The following is a 27,558-nucleotide window of genomic DNA, read 5'->3' on the forward strand; positions in this document are numbered from 1 at the left end:
TTTTAATTTTTTTTTTGGTCTTGAACTCAAGACAAGTCATTTTCATTTTTTTTTCGTCCTGAACTCAGGACAAGTCATTTTCATTCATTTTTTATTTGGTCCTGAACTCAAGACAAGTATTTTTCATTTTTTTTGGTCTTGAACTCAAGACAACTCATTTTCGTTTTTTTTAAAAACAACCGAATCTTTCAAGGACTCTTTCTCTTCAATCATTTTCTTTTGTTCTCGGCGCTCATTAATTAATTTGAGTAGTTGATTACACATACGTGTTCCCGTTACAGGGTCGAGATTCCGCAACAGTTGTTGCCAGGAGGCTCTATTAATGACTAATCCTAAATAGACGAACAATTTAGGAAAATTTTTCACAACTTGGAATATGAAGTAGACTGTTAAGACTGACACAGCAATGTCCTTAGCTTTTAACCAAACGGATAAATTTTCAGTTTTTAAGTTACGAAAAATTGTTATTTCATTTGTTAGAAAAAATTGTTTTTGGAACTGAGCTTTCCAATGAATAAAACTTTCATGACTGCATTTTCCATCCAAATCTCGGAATGCTTCCCGACTGATAATTCCTTTACTATTATGGCGAATTGTTCGAGCAATTTGACTCTGTTTTACGTCTGATATGGCGAAAAGGCTGCGATGAAGGTTTTCATCACTTACATTTAAGCTATTATTCGTCGACCACTGATATATCTCACGATTGAATTTCTTCACCGTTTCTCCATATTGTTGAAAACTGCCGTCTTCTAACTTCACAACATTTGGGTACAGCGGATTGCATGCAGCGATTGTATAATTATGATACAAAATTTTTGTAATAGGGTCCATATATCTAATAGAAGAAGAATTCTGTTCCTCTACCAACACAGGAACTTCTTCTGTGCAAAAAGGAAGTTTAGTTATTGTTGCTACCATCTTTGCACATTTATGAACATATAACACAGATCCTGCTCTTTCGACGTGAGTTCCTTTCTCGAGGAGTGTTACCGATGGATTAACAATGTTTTTTGATATTTGAATCGTAGTTTGAATTTTTAGTCGTTGAATCTCTCATTGGAGCGTTCTAATTTTCATTAAAAAAATTTCTCTCTCCTTGAGAAGTTCGAAATTTAAGGTGTCAACAACGCTTGAAAGAAACATTTCAATCGTTATTTTAAGATTACCAGTTTTCAGTTCTGAACTTTCCTCGGAGTAAAAAACACCTGGAAATCCGGTTGTTTTCACCTGCTGTCCACACAAACTAATTGCTTTTTCCTCTAAGATTTCTAATGCAAAATCTTCAAATTGTTTTTGTGTAAAATTTTTCCGCTCATAAATGTGGTCTTGTTGTTACCAAAAATTTTTACAGGGTCCTCCTTATTAAAATGTTTGATCGTTTGACATGTTTGCTCTCCTTGATTTTCAAAAAGATAGTTTTCTAAGTCGTCTTCAAAATATGTGGTTTTGATAAAAACAGTTTTCGAGAAACCTAGGGGATCCTTAAAGCTTAAGAGGTTTCTTTGTATCAGCTTTTCCCAAATTGTTCCGATGTAAAGTTTTGCATTGATCATCACATTTCCAATAAGTTTTACTCCTGTAGGTGAAACCGACTCTATAGGCTCAGCACACATAGCACCTTCACGATTATTTTTTTCATGAAGCTCTGACTATGCTCCTCGGCATAAGTAGTTTCCTTTGTTCGTTGTAAATTTTTTTTTGTGTTTTTGAGTTTTGAGTTTTTGGTAATAAAGTCAACATCATCATATACATTGCTCTTTTTAAGTGCAGACACAGTATATGCCTCTTCATACATGCAAAATCTTAATTTTATCTCGGACTGAACCTCAGCATATATCAAACTACCTTCTTCTATTGTTTTCGATACTCGAATTTTGTTACAACAGTTTATACTGTGATCCAGAGAAAATATTTTTGTTGATACGATATTGTCAAAATCATAGCCGTATAATTTAATACAAAATGAAGGAGAAGCAAAGATGGCTAGCAATGCCAGATACAAACATAGTGATATTCAACCACAGGATGCTCCAGACGAACTCGTCTTTCTTTTCGGTTCCATTATTTCTTTCTGGAGTTTCCTGAAACAAAAACATCATCAGTTTCCTGGCTGCTAAAGTACTCCTCATCTTGCTCAGTAAAGTAATTTTTTAATCTCTTAGGCACCGATTTTAATCGACTGCTAGACCTTGTGGTCATTTTTGTTGCCTTGGGATTACTTTTAATTTTTTCTTCAGTACTTTTTGTTTTACTACTAGATTCCTGTTGCTTTTTTTCTGGTTTTGGAAATTTTGTTTCTGCTGGTTTTTTTTCAGTGTACTCTGTAGCTTTTGATGAAGTTGCACCTCTTCCCTCGGGAACAGTTTATGCCTTCTCTTGCCCTTTAGAGGTTTCTTGCTCTGATTGTTTAGCATCATTCTCAGAAGTTTCATTTGTAACATTTAGTGAATCGTTAGCATCCTCAGCTTCCGCTTGATTTTCTGTGTTTAGATTGCTTTCACTGTCTGTTGGTGATACTATTTCAATTATATCGCCATCGTCTGAGTTGTTCAAATCGCTATTCTTCTGCTCCTTAATGGTTGTTTTTCGTTTCGCCTGAGGCTCAGGCCTGAATGGTTTTTCTCGTGTTTTTTATTGCTTCAGTCGGTCATAATGGACCTTGATGGCTTTCCTCGTCTTTTTTTCTTCTACCTTGAAATTTAAATCGTTTATAATTTCAACAATTATGTATGGTCCTCTATAGAAAGAAGTTAATTTTCTTGTTTCTCCTTTTTTAACCTTTGGGTTGAAAACTAACACTTCTTCGCCAACTTTATAGCTCAGCCCATACTTACTGCGATCATAATACGACTTCTGGCGTTCTTGTTCGACATCCATATACTCTCAATCTTTCTGGCGACACCTGAGTGAACTTGTTACTTCTATGTTGAGTCAGCGAATTATTGAGCGTATCGTGCCAGATAATAATGTCCGTACGACGTCGCAGAGATCTCCGGAGTATGAACTGAACAGTTTTCCGTTTGTTGTTCTTTTTCTGATTGAAGCACAAACCGGGTATGGCAAGGATGTGACGATTTAGTCTTTTTCGGATAAACCAGGGTGAAGATCGAATCGCATGCGGCAATTGAACTTGCACCAAGGATAAACATTTAGGGGATAACAACGGCTATCCCAGAACAGACTATCTATTTAATAAGTTTATCACAACAATTAGGCTAATCACTCTCACACTCACAATTAGGCTAATCTCTCTCTCTCTCTCTCTCTCTCTCTCTCTCTCTCTCTCCCCTTAACTCTGTTGTTGATGCCGGACTTCAGCTGCTGTAATGTGGCCTGATGTTGTTTTTGGGGATTTTCAGCGACGGCTGTGGGGACCTGGTCCCTGTCGTCTTAACTAAAACATTGTTCGGTTGTTTCTACACGTTGAGCAGTCGCAGCCGATTTGCCACGTGCAGATGTTTGTCTCATTAAATGTTTCATTGACAAATCTATTACCATCATTAGCACGGAATTGTAGTAAAAATGTTCTCTCATAAATGACTTAGCAAGCATTTTTTTTAGGAAATTATTGTTAAGTGCTCTCAAACGAAATTTTTAGCAATTATATTAATCATGTTGTTCTTTTTATTCGGTTTTTCGCTTGACCAATTTTTCATCTGACCAATTTGAATTTTCGTCCTCAAAAACGGGATAAACAGGTAGCGCTCAGCGGGCATTAAATGCTCTTAAAGCCTTTCAGCTCACTAATCTCCAAGTATGCGATTAACAGAATCTTTTTGGAGACTTATACTTATGGTGTGAAGGGCGGTTCTTAGAAATTGATCCGTTCGTCGGTCGTCAAAGAGCAATTCGTCCGACGTTAGTTGGTTATGTTTATATAGCACGTTGCTATGTAGAAAATACCGCGTGCGCCTGGGAGCATAAATTTTATATGCCCACTAAGCTTGGGGGGGGGGGGGACAGAATAGATGCAGACATTAGAGGAACTGTTTTCGAGATGAGTATGGAATCAGTTTCCAAGCCAGATCAGCAAGAATCAACAAGTACCCCGCCAGCGTCTTACATCTGTCATCGATGCGGAAATGGGGGTCATTGGATAAAGTTTTGCACTTCAAAAATGATTTCGCAAAGTCCTGTGTTAGTAATTAATTGAAGAGCAAGCTTTATATCTAAACAAAAAACAATTGTAACAAAAGATTGTGAATAGGGTCATTCGCAAGCCAACTGGGATACCCACAAAAGAGCTGGTTCCCGCTACTAATGATACACCTGGTGCTATGTTGCTGAATGGCAAGTGGGTGGCTGCAAAAATGCATGTGTAAGTGAGAAAAAAGTCAGTATTGCCCTTTTCCTTGTAGTCGCTACTCGTAGGCCTACAATGGAAGAGAGCGAGAGCTTATCTTTTCGTCATCGTCGTAGTACTAAAAGATTAGTATAATGAGTTTTGGTAGGAAAGTTTGCAGAATTGTTCGTGCATCGTTATTTTTGTTATCTGAAAATCGGAGCGGATTGTGTTGAGATAATCCGATATTGTAATAGTTCTCTGTCATAATAGTACAGTCTGTCAGTAGTACAGAATAGTAGTCAGCTGGTATTAAATATTGGTGGTTAAATCTGTCCAGTATTGCAGTTGTTGAATGAAAGGCAGTAAAACTCGTGTGGCTGAGAAGGCAGGGTCTTGGTACACCCAAGAGGCTCCCAAGCTGAAGCATGAGCTCAATTCCTGGCTCGAAAATGCACATAAAACTTGCAATCAAACCAGCTCGGGAGCCACGAGCAGTCGAAATGCAGACGGGAAACTCAAGGCAATTATTTCTCCGCACGCAGGATATGTATATTGCGGGGCAACGGCAGCCTTTGGTTACAGTCAAATCGATGCTCGAGAAATCGACCGCGTGTTCATTTTGGGCCCTTCTCATCGCATGTACCTTGAAAATTGCGCCTTGACAAGTCACCAGTTTTACGGCACTCCGGTTGGAGATTTACACATCGACACTGAAACTGTCACGGAACTGAATTCAACTGGTCATTTTGGAGTCATGTCGACTAAAGTAGATCGCGAAGAACATTCTATAGAAATGCAGTTGCCTTTTCTAGCTCATGTTCTAAACAGCGGTGGAGAGGGAAATTTGGAACGGGTGAAAGTTGTGCCTATCCTTGTTGGTGCTCTTAAAGAAGATCGGGAAAGATTCTACGGCCAGCTTTTGGCGCCTTACCTGCTTCAGCCCAGAACCATCTTCATCATATCATCCGATTTCTGTCACTGGGGAGATAGATTCAGTTACACTCCTCATCCCGAAAAGAACGAGGGACTACCTATTCATAAATCGATCGAAAAACTGGACAGAGAAGGCATGGGTATAATTGAATCGATTAACATGAGCAGTTTCTCAAAGTACATTCAGCGAACGAAGAACACAATATGTGGGCGCCATCCGATTGCAGTCTTATTAGCAGCAGTCGAAGAACTAAAGGAGAAGTACCTCAATGGTACTAAAGTGGATCTCCGATTTCTTCATTATGCGCAATCGGGGCCAGTGAAAAAACCACACGAGAGCTCTGTCAGCTACGCGGCAGCTAAATTAACGTTTGGAAGATAAAGAGAAGAATCATAAATTTTAGTGCTTCATATCTGCAAAATACAACTGCTCACTTTCAGAGCAGCATCTTCAAATTAAAGCGCTTTTTGAACTTTTTTAATAAATAGTTTTGTCGTTGTCGTTTACTTAATAAAAAAAATAGTGCGTAACGTAACAAATATTTAGTAATTTAAATGTTTTCATAAGAGATTTTTGTGTGTTAGATCATAGGCAATCTATTCATACGATGACGAAAAGGTACTCAAAACAATTCAACTCAAAAGGTGAAAGCAAAACAATTCGTAAAAGTCATAAGCTGGTATATGTTTCAGGGAAGCTCAAAGAGAAAGCGAGGAAGCTGCTAAGAATCCGTTTAAAAATGGTAAGATCTAATCTAAATTAGTATTGAATCAAGAATTCAACATCTTATGAAGGAACAACATGTACTCAGAATTGTCTACCTCAAGGTGCCACTTTAGTCAAGAATGATGAAAACTTTGTTGAACCGACCTGGACTTCGGAGCTTAATGAACGATTGTAACTCGATCGGCATAGAGTGATAGTTATTCTCAACTAACTCAAGATAACTGAGAATAAGGCTGTAGGGAAAGGGCATTCAGCCAATTCTTGTACTTAATAAAATAGCATTGCGATATCACGTTTCTCTTTAGCATTGATTTTAAAATTTGAGAATCACGTTTTTCATTCATAATGAATAGTTGATCAGAAATTCAATTTTCGAAGCTAAATTGTTATCAAGGGTTGATAATTGAATTGATAATAATCTCTACAAATATAAATACGCGAAACGAGTCCAACCAAGAAAAATATTGCAGCTTTGGTTTGATTGCCTGACGAAGAATACGCCCTTGAACGTATAATTGCTTCTCTCAATTTTTTTTGACAAAAATTGGACGCTGCAAATAAGAAAAGTAAGACCAGAACAATGAAATCCGAGATATACAAATAATTTTAGAGAAATTATATCTAAAAACACAGCAAGGAGACCCGGCAATGTGCTGTCGATCACAGTATTCCAGCACCGCTCATCCACAATTTAGGCTTAATTGTCTACCAAATGAGGACAAGGAAAACTTCCAAAAATCACCTACTGTTCCAAAATAATAACGCAAACCACTAAAAAAATTAAATAATCCCGCATTGAATAGCCGACGAGACCTCTCATTAATAAGATTACGAGATAAAACAAAACAACAGAAACACCAAGTATAGTCAACCCAATATCTATTTTAAAAAACAGTCAGAATAGCGTCAGATAAAACTAAACAAATCAGCCTGTACTTCACTTCAAAGCAGATGGGACCTCTCCTTAATGCAATTCCGTAACAAGTCAAAGAGAACAAGAGTAGAAGGGAGCAAAATTGTAACAAGCAACTTTGAATTAAAAATAATATATAGACTCTTGTGTTAATTCCTTGGGAAGCCTATGGGACCGGTCGTTAGTGAGGCAATCTCCCACTCGAGAGCCGGTGAGAGCTGACGTTATTGAGACTAGGAGACAAGAGAAAGACAAAAACGAACATTACTTACGACCAAAGCTGAATGTGTTCCTACAAACACGTGATAACAAAGTCAAAATGGCATCAAACAAAACAAAATGAAAGGGTAAATGGCATCAGATGAAGTTTAAATAGCATAAAAGTATTGAGTAAAATTTTATGGGAGCGGTTTTCAATAAGACTAGGTAACAAGTTGACAAAAGAACAATGGTGCTAAGTTTAAAAGTACGTTTTCACTTTTGAAAACAATTAATTTCAAAGTCCACAAAACCCATTAGCTATAAACTGAGATTAATGAACAGGTTAATTCATACTACCATAGGAAGTATCCTCCCTCTATGCTTCCATAGGAGAGAGCAAACTTTAAATTAAACTTTGGGAGAAAACAAACATTGGGAGAACAAACTTTGGGAGAAGCCGTTAAAACTGAGCTATTCACTAAAAACCTGATTTATGTTCCATTGCTCTTTTCTTCAAGGCCAATGGGACCTTTCATTAATTTTTTAATGGGTCAAGAAAATGAAGTATCACAGCCTTAAAACCATTATTTAAAAGGTGTAACCGCTATAAATATTTACCGTTGAAACATGATACAATCTGTGTGTACTGAGACTGCGCTACTTGAAGTCAGAAATACGAGGAAAATGACATAGCTCAAAAATGAACTAAATTTTTAAAAGTTTTTCAAAAGTCATTACAGTCATAAGCTTTCAACGAATAAAAGCTAGATTAACTTTAAAGGCCGTTGGAAGCTAGTTTTACTTCTCGTTAGTTGAGTCTGAGTATGAAAACTAACAATTACCAACCGGTACACGCAGAACTCACAGTTCCTAAAACTTTTTTTGACAACAGCATTACACCATTAGCTATCAACTGAAAAGATTATAAAATTTCGTTTCGGTCGCATTGCGACACAAGTGGGCCCTCAGTTTAGAGGGACCTTGCGAGAAAGACGATAAAACTCATAATCATTGACCAGTAGGAAAAATTGAAAATTTTCATGAAAACACTTGGTTTTAAAAGGGAGGAAAGTGAGGAGGGGAGTTGGTAAAAGGGAGGAAAGTCGTAACAAACATCAACTTTCAACAAAAATTACGGAATAGTTTCTCATGTAGTTCCTGGGAAGCCAGTGGGAGCGGTCATTATTCAGAAAATGAATTAAATATTGTGAGATTGGAGAGAAAATGGGATCTGCAATAATGTGACTAGGAGACAACACAAACTAGAAAATCAGCTAACAAAAACCATTAATACATGAAACAGCTACACGGATTAATTTTTGTATTTGCTGAGACTAAGGTGCACGTCGATTGAATATGTGATTGAAAAGTATGTGGCAAAGTTCAAAAATTCATTGATATTTTAAAAACAAATATATTCAAATTTTTAACTCTAAATACATTATAAGAGCTATAATGTATCAGCTCAAATCATTTTATATGTTCACTTAGAACACTTAAGGAAGCCAACTGGATCTTTTGTTAGTGAGAATAGGTCATGAGACTGCAAAAAGAAAGAATTGTGGGAAAGACAAGAGTTCAATTAAAGTTTACGAAAACACTATCAGAATTGTTTTTGTTGTCAGAAACCTCGATGAGACCACAACTAGATAATTTGGCGAAAAAATTTTGTATCAAATTCAAATGTTGATTTTTGGATAGTGGTTGTTTTTATATAGCGAAAAACCGTTAACAGTTTGTTCCAAAACACTCTCGTAGAATCGGAAGAAAAACTAGGTCTTTTTTGAATTTTTGTCAACAGTTTTTGTTTCTACTTTGGCTAATTTTAGCAAATTCTGTTGAAGAAGCATAGTTGGTTCCATTTTTGATGACAAAGGGCTGATTTTTTTTTTCATCTAAAGTTGTGCTATCAAACATTGGATAGGTACTGCTATGTTTTTAGGCATAATCAGTAACACTATTGATTTATTGATTTTAAATACTTTTTTTGCAAATCTGATGAAAAGAGATATAAAGTTAAGGAAAACGTAAACAAAACAAAAGATATAATTCGAATGTTGACTATATTTTAAACCTCGTTAACTTCTTGGAAAAGGAAAACTCAATTAATCCTTTTAATTATATATTGACGCAACTCTACGATGAATATATCGATTGGCCAAAATTGATTGAACAAAAACTCAGTTGCGCTTAGGGTTCCTCCCCACTAAAGTGGGATGGAACGAATATCGTTATGCTTTTGGGAAGTGGCATTTTCGCTCCCTCGTCGAACGGTGAGACGAGACGAACAGTTTTCACGATGAAAAAGATAACCAAAATTTTTAGTAGTTTTCCGAAAGGAGCTAGTATAGCAGGGAAAGTTCTATCTGCCCTGAGAAGTTCATTAACTGAAAAATTAGCTGGAAATGCGTGTTGAAAGAATTTGAATGATCAGCTTGATGTTTAACTTCTAAATTTATGCAAAATAGTAGTACAACAGCAATTAAATGAGATTTGCTTCAAGTTTTACAATATATAGACTATATAACTTCATACACTCACGTAACCTTCTTAAAATGGAGGGAATTAAAAGTCTGGGTCAAATGGAAAATGAATTGATAAACTTTCTTCAATTCTTCCTTTCATGCAAGTAATTTGATTGGATTGAGTCAATTATAAAATAAAAGTTTCATCAATAAAACGTCGTGTATCATTATTAAAGTTATACAGAGGAGTAATTGAAGCGAATCATTTTTACGGCTGTGTAAATTGTTCAGAATTTTTTTCTCCAGTCATTTAAAGTAATGTAACGGAAACTTCAATTGCAAATTAACTAAATATATGGTATGTAGATTTTGTATTCAAGTTTTTCATTGCAACATTCCGTTTTTGTCCCGTTGTCGAATTTTTAAATTGCTTATTAATTATTATATAACTTCATTTTTAACTTTTTTTTGTTTGAACCGAGAATTGACATCATTGGCGACCTCATTGTGATTTTTATCTTCCTTGTTATCCAATTTTGCTCATTTTTACAGCTAGGAGGACCAATTTTTTGTGGTCACTCCATTGCGCAGTCGACAGTGTGAAGTCAGGATGACAATTTGTTTTGGTCGAGACATACTACAGAAGAAAAGAAAATGTTGGAGTAATATGTGCCCAACTTTTCTCGCGTTTTTGCAATTTACCGCCAAATTCTTTGTCGATTTCGAAATTTTTTAATTCATCCTCCAAATGATATCTTCCTGAATAGTTGCACAGAATTGCTGGTGAAGGCTAACGCAGATTTCCATATCTATTCAAATCTTGTTTTCCAAATTTTGGAATTATATCTCTCGACAAATACCATTGCCCGTTGCCGAAATGCAATGTCTAGTGCTCAAAATTTTCGAACAAGCATGGAAAAGGACATTAATAAATATGTCCATTAATTTCGTATTCTAAAATTGGTAATTATAGGTTTATGTGTTCAGTTTTCTTTGGCATTTGTCTTCGCTCGGGATTTGGAGTGAGAGGTGAATCAGTGTGCTGGAGAAGCGATGAGACATGTATTTAGTATTAAAACATTTAAAGTTTAAAACGTTTTTACTTTTCCTTCACGATCCTTGAAGATCTTTGTAATTAACACATTTTTTGGCTAGTGGTTCCTAATAAGTTTGTTACGCGCTGACTTTTAAATATGAGTTTCGTGGTGTTATTGAGGTCTATATTTGAAATAAATGGAACAAATTATTGTCATTTTTCATGGACTTATTTGGTGTTTCACAGTGCGGTTTTTAGCGGATATAATTTTAAATAAATTTAGCTAGTAACAGCCTTTTACTGAGCGGTTCGGATGTGCAATATATCCACTAGTTGCCTTGATCTTTTGAGCTTTATCTCGCTGCGACTTACCTATAACAAAGTCAGTTCAAACTTAGAATTTTTAGAAAGAATTTCCAGTCCAATCTTTTATTATTATGATAGATGAATAAAGGCGAAGTTTCAATGTTAGAATAAGAAGTTTTGCTGAGTTTTAGCAACTGGTCACTATGTAGGTTCTCCGGTGTTCTGCTGATCGTGGGTTCCGCAGGGCTGTACCTTGAGCTGTATTGGTCGTTCGTAAATATTTACTGATCTACAAGCTGGGCTATTTCCGGCTTTTGTACGTCTCTTGATGTTTGTTAAGTACATATACAAGTTCCGTATTAGCACCTACTTTATCAGAATAATTACTTCAACAAGTACATATTCTCTCATGAAGTAATTTACTAATTATGCGAATTCATTGTCAAGAAACTCAAAAAATTAAATATTGAGGCTTTTAGGCACTTGATATGTTTATCAGTAAACTGTCAATCTGCAGTTGTTTTTAATAAACATAAACAAATTAGGGGTTACAGGCCTAGATGGAAATACTATCTATATATGGCCTTGAGGTCTATCTGAATATGAACTAGATTAAAGCACTTATTTATGGATATTTAAAGGAAAATCATCACGTAACTATGAGGAACGAAATAGGGGCGTGACAAAGTTCAAAAGAGAGCGAGAACAATTTTGGAAAAAATTTTCTAACGTGCAAGTTTGTTCACAATGGTCAATTTCTCTGTAATTATTATATCTCAAAATTGTATAAATGATCTTATGCTTTGCCTCTTGAAGTTGTTGGAAACCCCCTTTCTAAAACTCACGCCAATTTTAAGGAAGTACGTTAAATTCAACGGCCAACTCAAAACTCTTGATAATATGAAAGATGGAAGCGAATAATTTTAACAATTTTAATCGAAGATATGGTCTCTTCTATACCATATGTTGATTTTCTCTTTCAGCATGCTTTTATTAACTGTGATGAAACACCTGAGCCTTCAATAAGCAACTTTTCAAAAAATTAAAACTTTAGCATCATAAAAATTATGCTCATAAAAATTATGGCAGAACTGTAACTGGCTACCATTTTATTGAGCAGAGAACGGTACGAACCACAGTTTACACAGTGTTGGAGTAACAACTTTTTAAATTCGCAAACCTAATTATCAAGTCTCAAAAAGTTATCCACCAAAAAAAAAGACATTTCAGTGGAGGAACCAAAATTTGAAAAAGGTGTGGTTGTTCTTGCAGCCTTCCGTTTTTTATGCTCTTAAAAGGAAACGAAAACTTGAGTAATTGAGCAGATATCAGAAGGATATACCCTACAGGACAGCTAAGACTGATTGTAACACTGATTGTGATAACAAAATTGAATGAAATCGTCTTTGCTGGAGATAAATAATAGCTTAAATATTTGGAAATTTGATTTAAAGCCATTTAAACTAAATGAAGCCAACAAAACTGTGATTCCAGGTTTCGTCCACCAGGTAATTTTCCCAATTCAGCAACGCAAACGACTCGTAGAAACCAGGAAAAACAAACCAAAATAAGACGAGGAAAACATTGAAAACTGCAAAACAACAGAAAAGCAGAAAATTCGAGTAAAACACCTTGTTTTAAACTATGAGTTCAAATGGTGGCCTCAAGAAAGAGAAATTCTATCTTTTCGTTTTTTTGGTAGACGGATCCACAAATTAGTTTCAACTGTTTTACAAAATGAATTGAAAATTTTTTGGAAGAAGTGGACAACCGAAGTATTTCAGAAGAGCTGTCCAATGCATAGTTCTGATTAAAAAATAGTGTTAAAGGCATATGAGAAGATATTAGAGGAAAACTTTTTTAAACCGAATTAAGCCGCAAACTTTTTTTTTAAAAAAGTCTCGTCATTTAAGTGTTGCAATTTTATTTAATTTTTGCACTAATATGTGCTATTTTTGGAGTTTTGGTCTCTTCTGGAAGCCAACACATAAATCCCAATAACTTTTTCTTGAAAGAATGGAGAGCTCTCAAACGCTGTGATTATTTAGAAAATGGCTGAAAATTACTAGAAAAATTAATCAAAATCTGACCTTAATATCGTCATTGAGTTTGCCCATACTGCTTTTCAATGTGACAACTTTTTCAATTATGCCAGTTTTTTTCGAAAGCAATGATGAATTGTTGTAGTTTTATTGTATTTTGCATTTCATTTCTATACAATTCATTAAAAGCCTCATTGTTTGCAAGTGTCCAAAATTCTGAAAGATTTAATAGAGCGAATTGCATGAAAATATTTGTAGCACAGGTTATTCCACAATAATTCTTAAGTTTGTCAAAACACTTCTCGCTGTAGCAAAAATAGCTTTCGTTGCTCAAATTGACGCTTTTTTAAGCAAATTTGAGCATGACTTTTTGATGAGAAGGAATTCGGAGCCCTCATTTCGATATAATTTTACCGAATGAAAAACCAATTGCGTTGTCAATCAATTTGTAATATAAAACAGATTAAACTTGAAGTTCAAAAACAGAACAACTAGTTAAAAATTTTTAGTTTACGACTGAAATGAAATCAAAAGTTAAGGTCAATTTCGCAGAATTTGATAAAACTTGAATAATTTGTTTTAATTGTTTGTATGATCTTTCTCATAAGGCAAAATTATAATGTTCAAAAACTGTCTCCAGTTAATCCAATCATCCACAAAATAGTGTCACTAATTTGCAGACGAAATAGTTTGATCAGGATGCCAGAGAAAGTAGTAATTAAATGAACTATGTATTTCATTTTCGTTTTGTCTTTTCCTCGTTCTCTAAAAATTTCTTTTCATTTTTTTCCTGTAGTTTTCGTGTAGTTTTCTCATGTAAAACAGGAGTACTTAGCTGTTCAACTTGTTATCGTTTTTTGAGTTTTTTTTCCCGTGTATTATGACTTTTTGTCTTGGTCGTATCGGAAACCTGTTGAACAACAAAGTTTCAAAAATATAAAAACTTAAAATAGTAACTGAGGGGAAGAGAAAGAACACGTGAAAAGTAAAGAAAAATGGTTTTTATTTCTATTTTTGTCCTTTGAACCTTTCAAGCATTTTAAACTTTTTAAACGAAAATAAGATTTCACTGAAGAAAAAAGCCAGACTCGCATTTTCCCCCATTTTGAAAAAGTTTTGAAACATTAAGGACAAAATAATATCCACGAAGCAATTGAAAGACCTGTTTGCTCTGGTGTCATCGGGGCTTTATGAAAGCCAGTTAGGGTGTGCTGCATTTCTGGTAAATTCTGACTAGAACTGACGTTCTGAATAGTGGACGCTCTGACGTTAAGGAATAGTGCTGAAATTTCTGCCAATCTTCCAGTTTGAGAACATTATTTGAGTATAAGTCCAAAAGGAATTGATCTAAATATAGCAGTCGATTTTTATTCATACTGCTCAATTGATTAATATAACATACGAAGTTGTTCCGTTGTGAGAAATTTCAGAACACAAGAAAGTAGTCTTTTAGAGAAGTTTTTTGAAAAGTGAGGAGTTAGTTCAATTGTCGAAGAATTAAAAAAAATGAATGAGGCGAGAAAAAAAAAGTGGTACATCAATTTTGCTTACTTTCATTGTGGACCATCACTTGTATCGCATAGTCTGATTGCGGTGGTCTCAACTTGTTTTTTGTACAGTCAATTTCGGCCAAACCTTTTTTAGCCAGTCAGTTATGTGAGCGGTATTAGCGTAGACTGTGAAATTAAAGAGCCCTCTTAAATTTAAAGAAATTTTAAAAAAATTAATCTGTTCACTTTTTGAGGTTCCAATAATAAATATTGTTAAATTTTGCCGAATTATGTGTTACCATTTTCATTATTTAAAATTTTTAGTAACGCTGATGCAATATAGGGGTTTGGATTCAGATGTAGATTTTTGGGTTTTTTAGTTTACAAATGTTAATGGCCTTGATTATTTTAAAATTTTTTAGAAATGTAGTTTCCATTAAAATTTCATAAATTGTGTCCATTTCCTGTTCTTATTTTGCTTGTATTGCTACTAAGTCCCAATGCTTAGAGGCCTCGTTGATTTCGCAACGAGGTCTAATTAATCCTAATGAAATTCTCTCTTTTTATAGTTTTGGGTTTTGATTACTTTGAAACTATTCGTTTTGGTGAAAATTTTTTGTAAGAATTTGAACTTTAGAATTGTATGTGTTCATTTTCTGTAGTTTTTGCAGTTTTGTAGGTTTGAGTAATGAAAGATCTCACTAATTTTGCTGGTAGACTAATGGAAGCTTATCAATTGCTCGAGATCATTGCTTATAGTTTTATGACTGGGCACTAAATGTTTTTTTTTAAATGAAGTAAATCGGAATTCTGACTGTTTATTTTATTGTATTGCTCTTCACTATCATTTATTAACGTCTTCATAAGGCAACCATGTGACGTATCGGAGTATAATTTTACCGTTCAATTGATATCTAATCTTAGACATAAAATTGGCGCCCTTTAATTTCTTGAAAATTCGTTGAGCGGTGTCTATATTTGGTTTTTCACTCATTTCGTTACATTTGGTTATTTTTTGGGTGTTTACAGTCGGCCTTATCAATTATTTTGATAGCCTGACGAACAAATAGGTTATCGAAGGAAGTTTAAGTGAATCATCTGAAATTGTTCACTTGACAGCAAATGCTTTTTTTAAGTTGTTTTGAAAATTTTAACAGATTTTGGAAAAAATTGTCTCTCCATTTTGTTTTGTCTACTTGTCAATTTTTCTCATTGACAGAAGGCTCTAGCTGTCTCATGCTCAAACGTGTGTGCTTGTTTTAATTGGTTTGGTTTTACTGGAGTTTTACTTTTTTGTATGAGGGTTGAAGTGGTATGAATATTAATTCGTTAGACTCAGCTTTTGGTAGCTTCCACGGGCAAGCAAACCTTTCAAACCTCACCATCAACTAAGCGTGTGATTATCTAGCTGAGATTTTCTATCTTTGAACTCAAATTGAATTTGCGTGCTCAATTCGGATTAATAATCAAAATCAAGCTTTTATGATCTCTCAAAAGTAATTTGAAGACTAAGAGAGCTTAATAACAATGAAGTTGTTACTTGGGAGATTTTACAGTTTCAACTTAAATTTTAAATTAGGATTTATTGATTTCAGGTTCTCGGTATTCGCTGCTCGGTAATATTAATTGTTTATCTCAGGGAATTGTCGCTTTACATAATGCTAATTTGCATTGGGGCGGATATGTCTGTCGTTCCATCTGTTCTAGTGTTTATTTTATTGAGTTAAAGAAAACTGATCTTTCTAGATTTAGCCCTTCTTTAATCACATCTGAATTTCGTTATATCAGAGTTAAATTACAAAATTTGAAGTTTTGAGTCAATCAAGTGCGATTTTTATGACGCAAAATTGCTGAGCGTCAACGAATGATTGCGTTGATTTGTTAACAGTACGTGGTTTCATTAACATTATGTAAATTTTGTTCTCAATTTGATCTTAAGTTGTATTGTTGTTAAGGCCCAATATTAAGAGGCCTGTTTATGTTTTAATGAGGTCTAATAACACTAAAGAAGGTCTGTTTTAGAGTTTATGGTACTGGATTCTTTTGAAATAATTTGTTTTTGTAAAAGTCAAAAATTTTTGTTTTGAATTGAGATGTTTCTTATTGTAAGTTTGTTAGAGACGAGTTATGAAGGATCCCTTTGATTGCATAATGGCGTTAAAGAATTTCTTGAATGAATGGAGTTAATAAATCGTTTTATCACCGGATATTGTTTCTTCTTTAAAAGAGAATAAAATTACTCTGAATTCTGACTTCGCGTTTTATTTTTTTGTCTTGACTTTCAATCTATTTTATTAAATTTTCTTAAATCTATAAGGAAGTCAACTTAATCTAAATTTTCCCCTTGAATTGGTGGCTACAGTTAATTTGATTTCTGAGGAGGCCAATTCGTTTTCTGAAGAGGTGTATTTGACACTTCTGAATGTTTCCATTTGACAACCATTGTTTTCATTTAAAAAAATAGTAATATTTCGAAGAAATTTTTAACTTCAGTTTTGTGTTGTCTACTCGGCAATAAATCTCCATATCAAATCTCCATAACAACATGTACAATTTCACTTTAATTTTTAAATGTTTTTCTTTCATTTCGATCGGATTTTTTTCTAAATGGGTTTCCCAATCAATTCATAGTTCAATCTAGGCCAATTTTTTTGTTTGAACCAAATTTCCATTGCTCGCAAGTGATTTTGTTCACATGCGGCATTTTGACATTGATTTTCTGTTTTTTTACATCTGATTTTTTAGAAATGGTTTTCCCAATTCACTCATAGTCTGTTCTAGGTCTTGTTTTTTGTTTAGTCAATGAAAATTTTTTGAATTGTACGTCAGGACTTGTCCTGCTATGTTTTTTGTTTCGTCGTTTTTTTTGCTTTACATTTGTTCACACAGCAAAGTAAAAGTCAATTTTTCTGAATGACTTCTTCCTCTTACTAACGGTGTTTGCGCGCGTGACATCATTTCTCACTCTCTTTAGCAAAAGTTTTTTAGCGTGATTAGATTTTGATCACAAGTGACTTACCTCACTCAATAAAAAAATGACTTTTGCACTTTAAAACTTAAGTTCAATTTGAATTTGTTTAAGGTCAAAGGAACTCATATGTGCAGTAAAGGTCACTAATAAGAGGCTTCTGTGGGATGAATTTTAACAAGCTTTATTAATTTATCGCTGTATGTTTTTTACCTAGCTTTTTGAGCGGGTAAATTTTTTGTTCAATTCAGGTCTGTCTCTGTTTCTATCTCTATTATACGGCGCGCAGGTCTATTCTTGTGCAGCTATTCCGGCAATCCTTATTTAAATTTTCAAAGAATGTCAAGTGACAACCGATTTTTTTTGCTTGGGAAATGTCATTTTTTCTAGTTTGGCAATGTCAGCTGGAGATTTGTACGGAATAGAACTTGCCAAAAAGTATGACATCGTTTTGATTGGCAAAACACCCGCTTCCTTGTTTGTTGCAGATTTTTTGCATAAGCATGGGAATTGTTCTTTTGTTATCATCAATGAAATAGATAAGGATCCTATCAGTACTCCTCAAAACATTCTAATAGACCCCAGTAGGCATCCGTTAAGTGCCAGATTGCTGGAATTAAACCCCGCTGAGAGTTACAGTAGCGACGAAATAGAAGTCAAGAATCCGTTCAAAGATTTGTTTTCGGGGGTGTACTCTGGATTTTACGGAAATCATTTTTGGGCTGGGTTGCATTTCTGGTACACTCTGGATCACAATGACGTGCTACAAAAAATTGCCAAACTTTCTGCGAACCTTCCAAACTGTGAGAATATCATTTATTTGAGTATTAAGGACTCACAACAATTGAAACGCTGGGATAACATGACTGTCGTAGAATTTCTGAAGCAAAATTGCCGATACGAGAAAACGCGAAGAACGCTAAAAGCCTTGATTGAGAGTTTTCTAGGTTGTGATAGTGAAAATGTGTCGGTTCTTTGGTTTTTATGGTGTGTAAAGCTAAGCGGTGGGGTTAGATCGATAACAAACACTAGCCAGAAATTGATTCCTACCAAAACGGTTGTCAAAATTCTGGAAGCTAATTTGCCAAAAGGAGCAATAGTCGATTGGCATCGGTCGGTCATGGTGACAGAAGATACAAATTCATTCGTGAAAGTCGAAATATTATGGGATGAATTTGAGAGACTGGGAGAGGTAATTGCCTCTTATGTGATGGATTTCTCGAGTGTTCCGTCAAATTTAAAAGGCACTGAAAACGGTGTTTCTTTAGAGGTTGTCAAACATGTCTTTGCTTCAGCGCCGGTTGTTTCCATTTACGGAAATATGAATCAAGTAGGTGAAAATTTCCGAAAGGGGTCCAAAATTGATATCACCAAGTTAAGCCGAGTGTTTAATGAAAACGAACGTTTTGCGACAACAGTCCATGGAAATGCAGCCTTGACATATCTTGCCCTCAACAAAGAGCAAACGAATTTGAATTTCGAATGGGGGAAAGCAAATTTCTCATTGCCACGGGGTTTGCTTTCCTCTTTGGATCTGAAAGGGCTTTTGCCTGGAGTTCACTGCCCATCACGACTGTACAAGATAAGCCCCTTATTGGCGCAAAAGTTTCCGAACTTTTTAGAAGGCGAGCTCATTCAAGTTAATGAAGTGCTGGAGAGAATATTGCCACAATTTGGCGAACATGAAGACCCTTCAGCATCCGGGTTTCTTCGAAGTGGGTTTCTTGGGCAACCTAAAAGTGTCGATGAAGATTTGAAATATCTAGGCGTCAATATGGCGACATGGTTTAATTGGTTGCCCAGTATGCGCATGGTTTATATGTCTCTTGGTTTGTATTTGGGATTTTGTTGCTACAAACAATTCTCAGATGAAGCGTATGAGATTATAGCACTCTTGTACATATACTACTTCTTCGACTCCTACAGAGACCGCTGGTTCGCCCCGAAATCAACGAGGTTTCAGCAGTTTGTCAATTTTTTCCAGTTGAGATATCTAAGTGGAGGATGATGAGAAAAATCAGTTGTGGACTGGATTTGTGTAAAAATAAAAACTGCTTTTTAAAGTGTATATATTGTGGTTAACAACTGTAATTCACTGGACAAATTTACTGACTTTTTAAACGTTTTCACTGTTCCTAAGTCCAGTAGTTGCAAAAATTAAAGTGGTCGAAAAAACTAAAATGCTACAGTAGATAGATGTTTATTAATAGCCGCACAGCGATAGCTGGGGCTATTATTGGCCTTCTCTTGGTTTTTTTTACGACTCGAAGAGGAGTATTGGTTTTCTTAAGGTTTTTTTTTTTACCGGAAGTACTATTCGTTCAGACGATGTTTTGACCTAAAAGCGAAAGCGAGTAAAATTGCAGTGTGAACTAATTTTTTCTGAGCGAGAGAAGTTTTTTGATCATGCGCTGCGTTTAGTGAATGACTTTTTGACATTGAAAAGTAGTTTTTGACTGAATGGCACACATAGATAACCGTTTTTAGCCGTTTTTTCGTCTAAGTGGCCCAATTTTTTACTTGTAATTTGGTTTTTTGTAGAAATAATTTTTAATCAATGCTATGTTGAAATGTAAACCCCGGAAATCGATAGCACAGTATTTTGCATAGTCTGAAATTGCGTTTCAAATGCGAAACTGGCACATATTTCTTGATTTTTTAGTTAATTTTTGGCTTTTTTTTCTATTCATTTCTTCATTTTTGGATCTTTTAGCTGTTTTTTGTCAAAAATCAGTTAATATGGCAACTTCCCTTTAATAATTCATATGCTCAATGCCTCTTTCTACCTCGATGTAATTTTGTTTCATAAAATTGTACATTTGCCAATCCGATTTTCGTAGTTTTTTGCCAATTTTTTTTCAGTTTTTTGTGTGTATTTTGCTTTTAATTACTAGAAATAGTATTTGGGGAACACGAGGGACTTTAATTTGGTTTCAATAAAAATTCAATCATTTTTTGGTGTTAAGTTTTTGAAAAAACAGATAATTTTTTTTCATAAATGCAGTCTTAAATATTTTTTGACCGCTTTTTTGCAAAATGTTTCATTGTTTCGTATGTTTGAATTCTGCTTTTTATTGTTTTATTCTGTTCAGCGGGTTGGATTTTTGTCTCGAATGACTCGTTGTCTTTCCTATGTCTCGAATGCTGATCAATGAAATGTACTCGTTTTTCTTGATTTTTTTAAATTTGATTTTTAACTTTCAAAAATCAAGAATTGGTCTTTTTGTTACGGTGTTCCTGACTTGTGTCCATATTCTTCACATTCTCGTTTGTATCATTCTAGTGTTGTCCTGGCACCTACTTTTGTATTCGTTATATTGATTTTTTCAGTTGTTAAAAAATTGAATGAATTCAGCTTTTTCTTAGATCTTGGTTTCTTCGGTTTGCAATTGATTTAATTCAAAGTAAGGCAGTACTGGGAGTTTGCTAGAAAGTCTTTTCCAACATTTTGACTTATTACTATTCATTGCATTTTTCTTCCGGGCTTGGTATTGTTTTTAGACGATTGTTTGCCTGTGAATATTATTCTGTTGCTTTTGTTTTTCTATGATTAATTTAATTTTTGAATTGGTATGAAATCATGTTGTCTAGTATTTAAACAACAAGGAAGAATCATGTATTATTTTTGTCTCAATTGCCATGATTAGAAATCTAATTGTAGTGGTTCTCTGATTCTTAAGTTTGAGCACTCTTTTTTGAATAATTTTGACTTTCCTGTCTTTTTTGATAAGTTTTTATCTGCCGTTTGCTTTCGCGATCTTTTTGAGATTAGAATCATTAATTATCTGAGGGCAATTTTTGGCCCTGTCATCTTTGTCAAGCTATCAGTTTTTTGACCATCCTAAAAATTTCGGACTTTTTTAACGTTACCAAACGTTTTCAATAATAAAATTTTGCCGCATTTTCTTTCTCTTGGTGACAGTGGTTTAAATTTCACCGATTTTTAGATGTGACCCGCGGAGGTAATGAGTTAATGGTGTAATACAAGAGGTAATGGCTTCAGCTTTTTGTGAAGTTTTGGTGCTCCTAGTCGCTTCCGGAATTCTTCCGGCTATGTTTTTTATTTCGTCGTCATGAATTTTGTTACGACCATATGACGTCACAGCCACTTTTTGTTCATTCGTTCATGCAATTTCAACTGAATTGCATGTGTGACGTCATTTTTCGCTCTTAGTGGAGCGAGTTTTTTTGTTCTTTTGCGTGATTAAATTTTTGGTCACACTTGACTTACCTCACTCTCAAAAATGACTTCCTCACTTTGAAATTGACTTTTATTTACTTTAATTCAAAGAGATAAGGTCAAATGGGTATGTGTCACTCTAAATGAAGGTTATTTGAGATCATCTAATAGAGGCAGCAATAACTTATACAGGTTTTTAATCAAAATATAACAGATCAGCCTTCAATGAAAAGACGAATTTTTTTGGTCTGTCTTTTTTACTGTTTTTTTAGACTGCCGGTCTACGAATCTGTTGCGGCTATTTTCTGGCAATCTGCCAGCTATGTTAGTTTTTGTTTTTTTTGTACAATTGTAGCATGTTGCTCATTGAGATAGAATTGCAAACGCTTGATAAGATCAATGTATTTTTACTCTTTCCCATAATATGTTGGCAACAAGTATTTGCAGCGCAAACAAGAAAAATGATGCCCTGATGTTCATCTGATATTTGAAAAAAAAATGGTTGCTGAAGATACATAAAAACAAAGAAACAAATCAGCTAATTAGTGAAATAATTAACGTGAACCCGTTGTTCCTTCGGTGATTTCTGCTGCAGCGATTAAGGATAGCGCATATCTTGATGAACCGAAAATGTAATCAGTAAATGAGGAGACAGAGTTTTCCGAAAGACGCTGATCATGTAACGAATCGAAAGTCAACCTTCGTAATTCTGCCTTCAACGGAACGAGAAAACATAAGTTGGTTCCAATTATATGCGGATTGCGATAAAGTCAGGTTTATCCAAAAAATTGATTTTGCATCTTACATTTCCTTTAAGGCAAACTTTGACCTTTTAACCAATTTGGATACTAGAAATAAATTTCAGCATTCATACTATTCTTCCAAAATCTAATAAGAGAATTATAGAAGAACTAATAGCTAAAATTTTCATTTGAAACATGCTGTTTTTGTTTTGACGCGCACGCTCTCAAATTGATCAAACACTTCTGTCATATGAGAGCCCTCAGTTTTTCCAAAAAAATATTTTAAGTGTAATAACGTACCAAAGGAGGCGTTCTAGTACAAATTTGTTGTATTTTGCTCTATTTTGTTATTTTGCTGTCCCATGTACATTTTGCCCCCCCCCCCCCTGAACGAACATTTCCGAAAAGACTCACGTGAGTTCTATTTGTTGTTTTGTCCTGTACTGAGTAATGCTGACCCCGCGATTGAAAACACCAAACAAATCGCAAAAATGCACTGAAAATTCAATATCGAAATGCTCATTCACAGACTCACCCATCGATTGGGAAAACACTTAAGACCAAGAATGTGTCTAGGATGCTATTCAGGTGTCAGACTTAATCGTAATCGAGATTGAACCCAGTGATCAAAAATTAATCACCTTCAAATTTACATCAGAGAAGTTGATTAACTAGATGCGGTGCGTTTTTCTTATACGAATTGGAAATCAGTCAGTGGAAGGATAATATTTGTTATGACTTAGATAATTCACGAATGTGATACTCCATAAATGGGTATCTAATAAACAACCCAAACTTGGGTATTTATCTTGGTATTTATTATTTATGTATTTGTTAAAGCAATATATGATTTGCTAAAGCCGCAGTATATATTTGTTAAAGCCATATACGGATATTGTAAATACGGATGTAACAAATTGTGTATTTGATATGTGCATCTATTGTGATGAATTAATATACACTCTCACTCGAGAGATTCCACTAGAGGGAACAAGTTGGCCTAAATTGAACATTCTATCACTATCTCTGTTTCATTGACTCAAAGCTCACAAATGAGAATCGTCGACCCTGCTCCGAAGAAATAGACTGCTTGACTAAAACACCCTAAAATTAAGGAAGACTAGACACTTTACCAATCAACGAAAATGCTATATTACATGGTGACAGTCGCGGAGACGATTATCTTGAATTGCTGAATTATGAAACCCAATTACCAGACCTTACTTCAGAACTGCCAACACTCTAGCCAACTTGTCAAACTAGTCAATAAAACAGTACACATCCTTTCTTTTCCATACGATTTCTATGTTCAAGAGCACCACAAATCAGAGCATTCATTAGGCTCTTCATACGAAATTCTTGATATTTTCGTCCACGTCGAAAAATTGCTTTTCTTCATTAACTGTGTCGATGTTCTTTATTCTGACAACGGCCAAAAGATCCTTATGATAATCAGATTCGCTAACATCACTGAATTTAATAAAAGCCTCACTGAAGCTAAATTAGAGATGATGCTGGAAATTAACGACAGTCATTTTTTTACTACATCGAGCAAGATGTCCCAACTGTCAACTAGACGACCCACCAGAGGGGCCTGATAACCAGAACGTGAACCGGAGACGAGGAGAACTTCACCAGCTGCAGAACACAGGACAAGATTGCCGTGCCAAACAGGACACGACTCAGTAAAAACAGTCAGACAAAAACTGTCAAGGTGCTCATTTTAATTATACGGTGCTTTTTAAATTCTTTTCCTCAGTGCTCCCCTTTTTCAACTTATTAAGCTTTATCTCATAAGTTAGTAAGATAGAAGCCTTGAACTAAAACTATGGCCGCCCAAGCTCAGATAACAGTTGAAGCATACAGTGGAGAGGAGAGTGAAAACTTCAGACAATTCGAACAGCTCTTCAGAGGATTTTTTGGAGTTGCAGCAATTCCAAATAACCAGCGGGCAAATTTTCTTCAATTACACTTACGAGGACCCGCTCTTCGATTTTTTCAGACGCTCCCAGAGGCCACACGAAATGACGTGGACCTGAGTTTTACTGCCCTACGAAATCTTTTTTGTAATGTTCAACTCCAGGAAGTTCATGTACTAAACTTAGAGAAGCTAAGATTCGACCCAAAAATCGATACGCCAGAAAAGTTTTTAGTCACCATACAAACAAAAGCAATAAGAGCGTACCCAACACCAGTTCTCCCAGCCGTAGCACCAATCGATCCAGGAGCTGCCAACGCAGCAGCAGAGCACACAAGATTTGATTCCGAAACAGCCCAAAGAGCAGAAAGACTGCAAGCTTCTGAAGACTTCAAGAACGCCGAAGTTAAACGAATCTTCCAGAAGGCAATGCCTGGATGGCTTCGTTCGAAACTAATGGAACAACCATCAAATGCAACCGTCCAAGAACTTTGTACACTTGCAAGACAACAAATGACCATCAGGGACCTCTGCAGAAAAGAAGATTATCCTGAAGACGGATTTAATGAAATTAGCAATACAATCTCTGATAACTTAATCAATGCTTTATCCAAGCTGAATGCCAATCAAGAATCAATGGAAAAACGCCTCCAATCAATGGATGAGAGAATCAAAAACAACGGACCAGTAACTCCAACGCCCACAAATCAAACTCCAGTCCCACCGAGATACCCAAATCACGCCATTGCACAATCTCGACCATATAATCCACAACAGGGATACAACTACCGAACACAAAACAATTTCCAGAATAGAGGACCATATACGCCACGATTTCAACGAACCTACGCGCCAAGACAGTATCAGCCTCGTCAAAAGTTTGGATACCAACAAACCAGACCTTCGAACTCTTACGGATACAGACATCAGCCAACGACGGGTATCCAAATACCCAGAGGACCATACATGCCGGTAACAAGAGCAACCAGTGTGTTTTGTTACACCTGTGGTTATCCGAACCACACTTCAAGCCAATGTTCCTTTTATAATCGGCCAAACAGCCGAGGTAACACTTTTCCTTTTCAACACCAGCCAAAAAACTAAGTAAGCCACCCACAAAAAACCCAGCCCAGAAAAACAAAAAAAAACAATTAAAATATCACTCTCATCCTTATACACTTCAATTAAACAATATTGCCGCCAGTAGTGGCAACACGCTTTCATATGTTAAACTTTTATTTTCTCCAACTCTAACTCGAAGAGCGCTAATAGACACAGGAGCCTGTGCAAATGTCATCAGCAAAAGCCTTGATGATGAACTCATGAAAGACAAACAAATCTTTAGAAAAATTGATGTTGTGCAACCAAAGTGGAAACACGTTAAAATGGCAGGAGGCCAAACTGTTGAAGTCACTGCACAAATCAGATTAACGTTCAAATTAGCCCATGTATTATTTACTGAGTCCTTTATTGTCTTGCCCAAGTCCAGCTCCATAATTTTGGGAAATGAATTTTTCAAGAAACACGACATTAGCTTTTGCCCCAAGCGTTCTGTACTTCAGTTCGCAGACCTAACAGTTTCAATAAATGAGATTAAACCACACAAAGAACCAAGAAGAGCCATTCGTGCACAGAAACTTCCAGTCTATACGACCAAAAAACAAACCATACCAGCAAACAAACCGGTAATAATTGAATGTAGTCTTTCAAATCATACTGAGGATCTTAAGTTTAGTAGTGGTGTAGTACAGCCTTGTGAAACATTAGAACGAGAAACTGATCTTGCACTCACGTCATCACTTAGCACAATTGGAGAAAACAATACTTTTTTCATTGCAGCACTTAACATCACTGACCACCCAATAACACTGACAAAAGGATCGAACTAGCCCTTTTTCAAATTTTAACATCAGAGCAAGCAGACAAGTTGATCCAAGTAGACCCAGAGTTAATAGCACTTGCGAAATATCGAAATAGCGAAAACTTCATCCCTGAAATTAATCAATTAATCCAAGATTCAGACAGAAAAGGAAGGAACCAACCACCTAGACCAAAACCTGACTATGACTCACTTTGGTTCCCAACCCCCGAAACGTGTAAAAATCCATCGTCTCTTCCACCCCTTCAAAAACAAATCCACGACCAGATAGAGATGCTTCAACAAAAGGAATCGATCGACCCGAAGCACAATTATGATGACCGAGAGAAATTCCTTTCACAGTTCACATGGACAAGATCTCTGCTAACCAGTGACCAGAAACAGCAAGTGGAAAATCTTTTAGTTGAATACAATGATATTTTTGCAAAGCATCCTTTCGACGTCGGATACAACACCGAAATGAAAATAAAGTTGACACCAGAGCATTCAATGCCAATGTACGTTCAAGGCCCACCAACGCCAATTCACCTGTGTGACGAACTTCATGTAGAGCTAGCACTAATGCATTACTACGGTCTAATAACAACATTGCCACAGTCAAAGTACAGTAGCCCTCTGTTTGCACACAGAAAAGAGTCAGGACGAATCCGATTGCTCATTGATCTCAGAAGAGTGAACCATTTGCTCAAGAATGATTACCTGAACGCTAACTTTCCAATATCAAACATGACTGACGCAACAAATCACTTTGCAGGAAAGACTTATTTCACTAAACTAGACTGCTCACAAGCTTATCACTGCGTCCAAATGGCAGATGACATATCTGTGCAATTACTTGCATTCAATTTCTCGTCAAGAACCTATGCTTACAAATGTTAAGCTCAAGGACTTAGTAAATCAGTAACTGGATTCAGCTCATTTATCAGGCATTACCTGGATCCATGTCTTGCAGCAGATATGTGCACCCAGTTCATGGACGACATTGGATGTGGAGTTAAAACCTTTGAAGATCTGATATCAACACTGAAGCAAGTGTTTGACTGCATCCGTAGATCTGGACTTAAATTGTCACCGCAGAAATGTGAAATTGCCACCGACTCGATAAAATTTCTGGGGAATGTAATCACTAAAGAGGGAATTTCTCCAGAGTCAGTGAAAATAAAGAAGTTCCTCAACAATGTACGGCTCCCGAAATCGACTAAGGCAGTTAAGTGGTTGATAGGCTTTGTGCAATTCTTCCGGAACTATATACCTAAATTGGGAGAGAAACTGATCCCATTTTACCGAACGCTGAAGAAAGATGCGACACTTGAGCCTGACGAATCACATGTAAAAGCACTGGCAACATTGAAGGACGACTTGCTAAAGGCAACAACCATGACACTACGACTTGCAAAACCTGGTCAGAAGTATATCCTACTTTGTGACGCCAGCTACTACGCTGCAGGATTTGTATTGATGGTAGAAGA

The 27,558-nt window shown here is 35.7% G+C and overlaps 3 protein-coding genes across 3 annotated transcripts in view; 2 read left to right on the forward strand and 1 right to left on the reverse strand.

The window, feature by feature from the left end:
- Window positions 1-3,214, reverse strand: part of LOC142353448 (epidermal growth factor receptor kinase substrate 8-like) — a 162,747-nt gene extending 159,533 nt beyond the window's left edge. The window contains exon 1 of the mRNA XM_075405693.1: window positions 3,187-3,214. The gene's annotated coding sequence lies outside the window, so the exon portion shown is untranslated. The remainder of the gene's footprint in view (window positions 1-3,186) is intronic.
- Window positions 3,215-3,972: 758 nt separating this feature from the next.
- LOC142353449 (cleavage and polyadenylation specificity factor subunit 5-like) overlaps window positions 3,973-27,558 on the forward strand; it is a 44,617-nt gene continuing 21,031 nt past the window's right edge. The window contains exons 1-3 of the mRNA XM_075405696.1: window positions 3,973-4,140; window positions 4,211-4,321; window positions 5,915-5,964. Of these exons, the coding sequence (XP_075261811.1) occupies window positions 4,001-4,140; window positions 4,211-4,321; window positions 5,915-5,964 (301 nt within the window). The 5' untranslated portion in view covers window positions 3,973-4,000. The remainder of the gene's footprint in view (window positions 4,141-4,210; window positions 4,322-5,914; window positions 5,965-27,558) is intronic.
- On the forward strand, window positions 4,592-5,790 carry LOC142353451 (protein MEMO1-like). The gene has a single exon (XM_075405697.1). The coding sequence runs from the start codon at window positions 4,641-4,643 to the stop codon at window positions 5,601-5,603; it is 963 nt and encodes a 320-aa protein (XP_075261812.1). The 5' UTR covers window positions 4,592-4,640; the 3' UTR covers window positions 5,604-5,790.

This window comes from Convolutriloba macropyga, chromosome 14 (assembly GCF_964194025.1).
Source record: "Convolutriloba macropyga chromosome 14, txConMacr16.3, whole genome shotgun sequence".
Classification (NCBI taxonomy): domain Eukaryota; kingdom Metazoa; phylum Xenacoelomorpha; order Acoela; family Convolutidae; genus Convolutriloba; species Convolutriloba macropyga.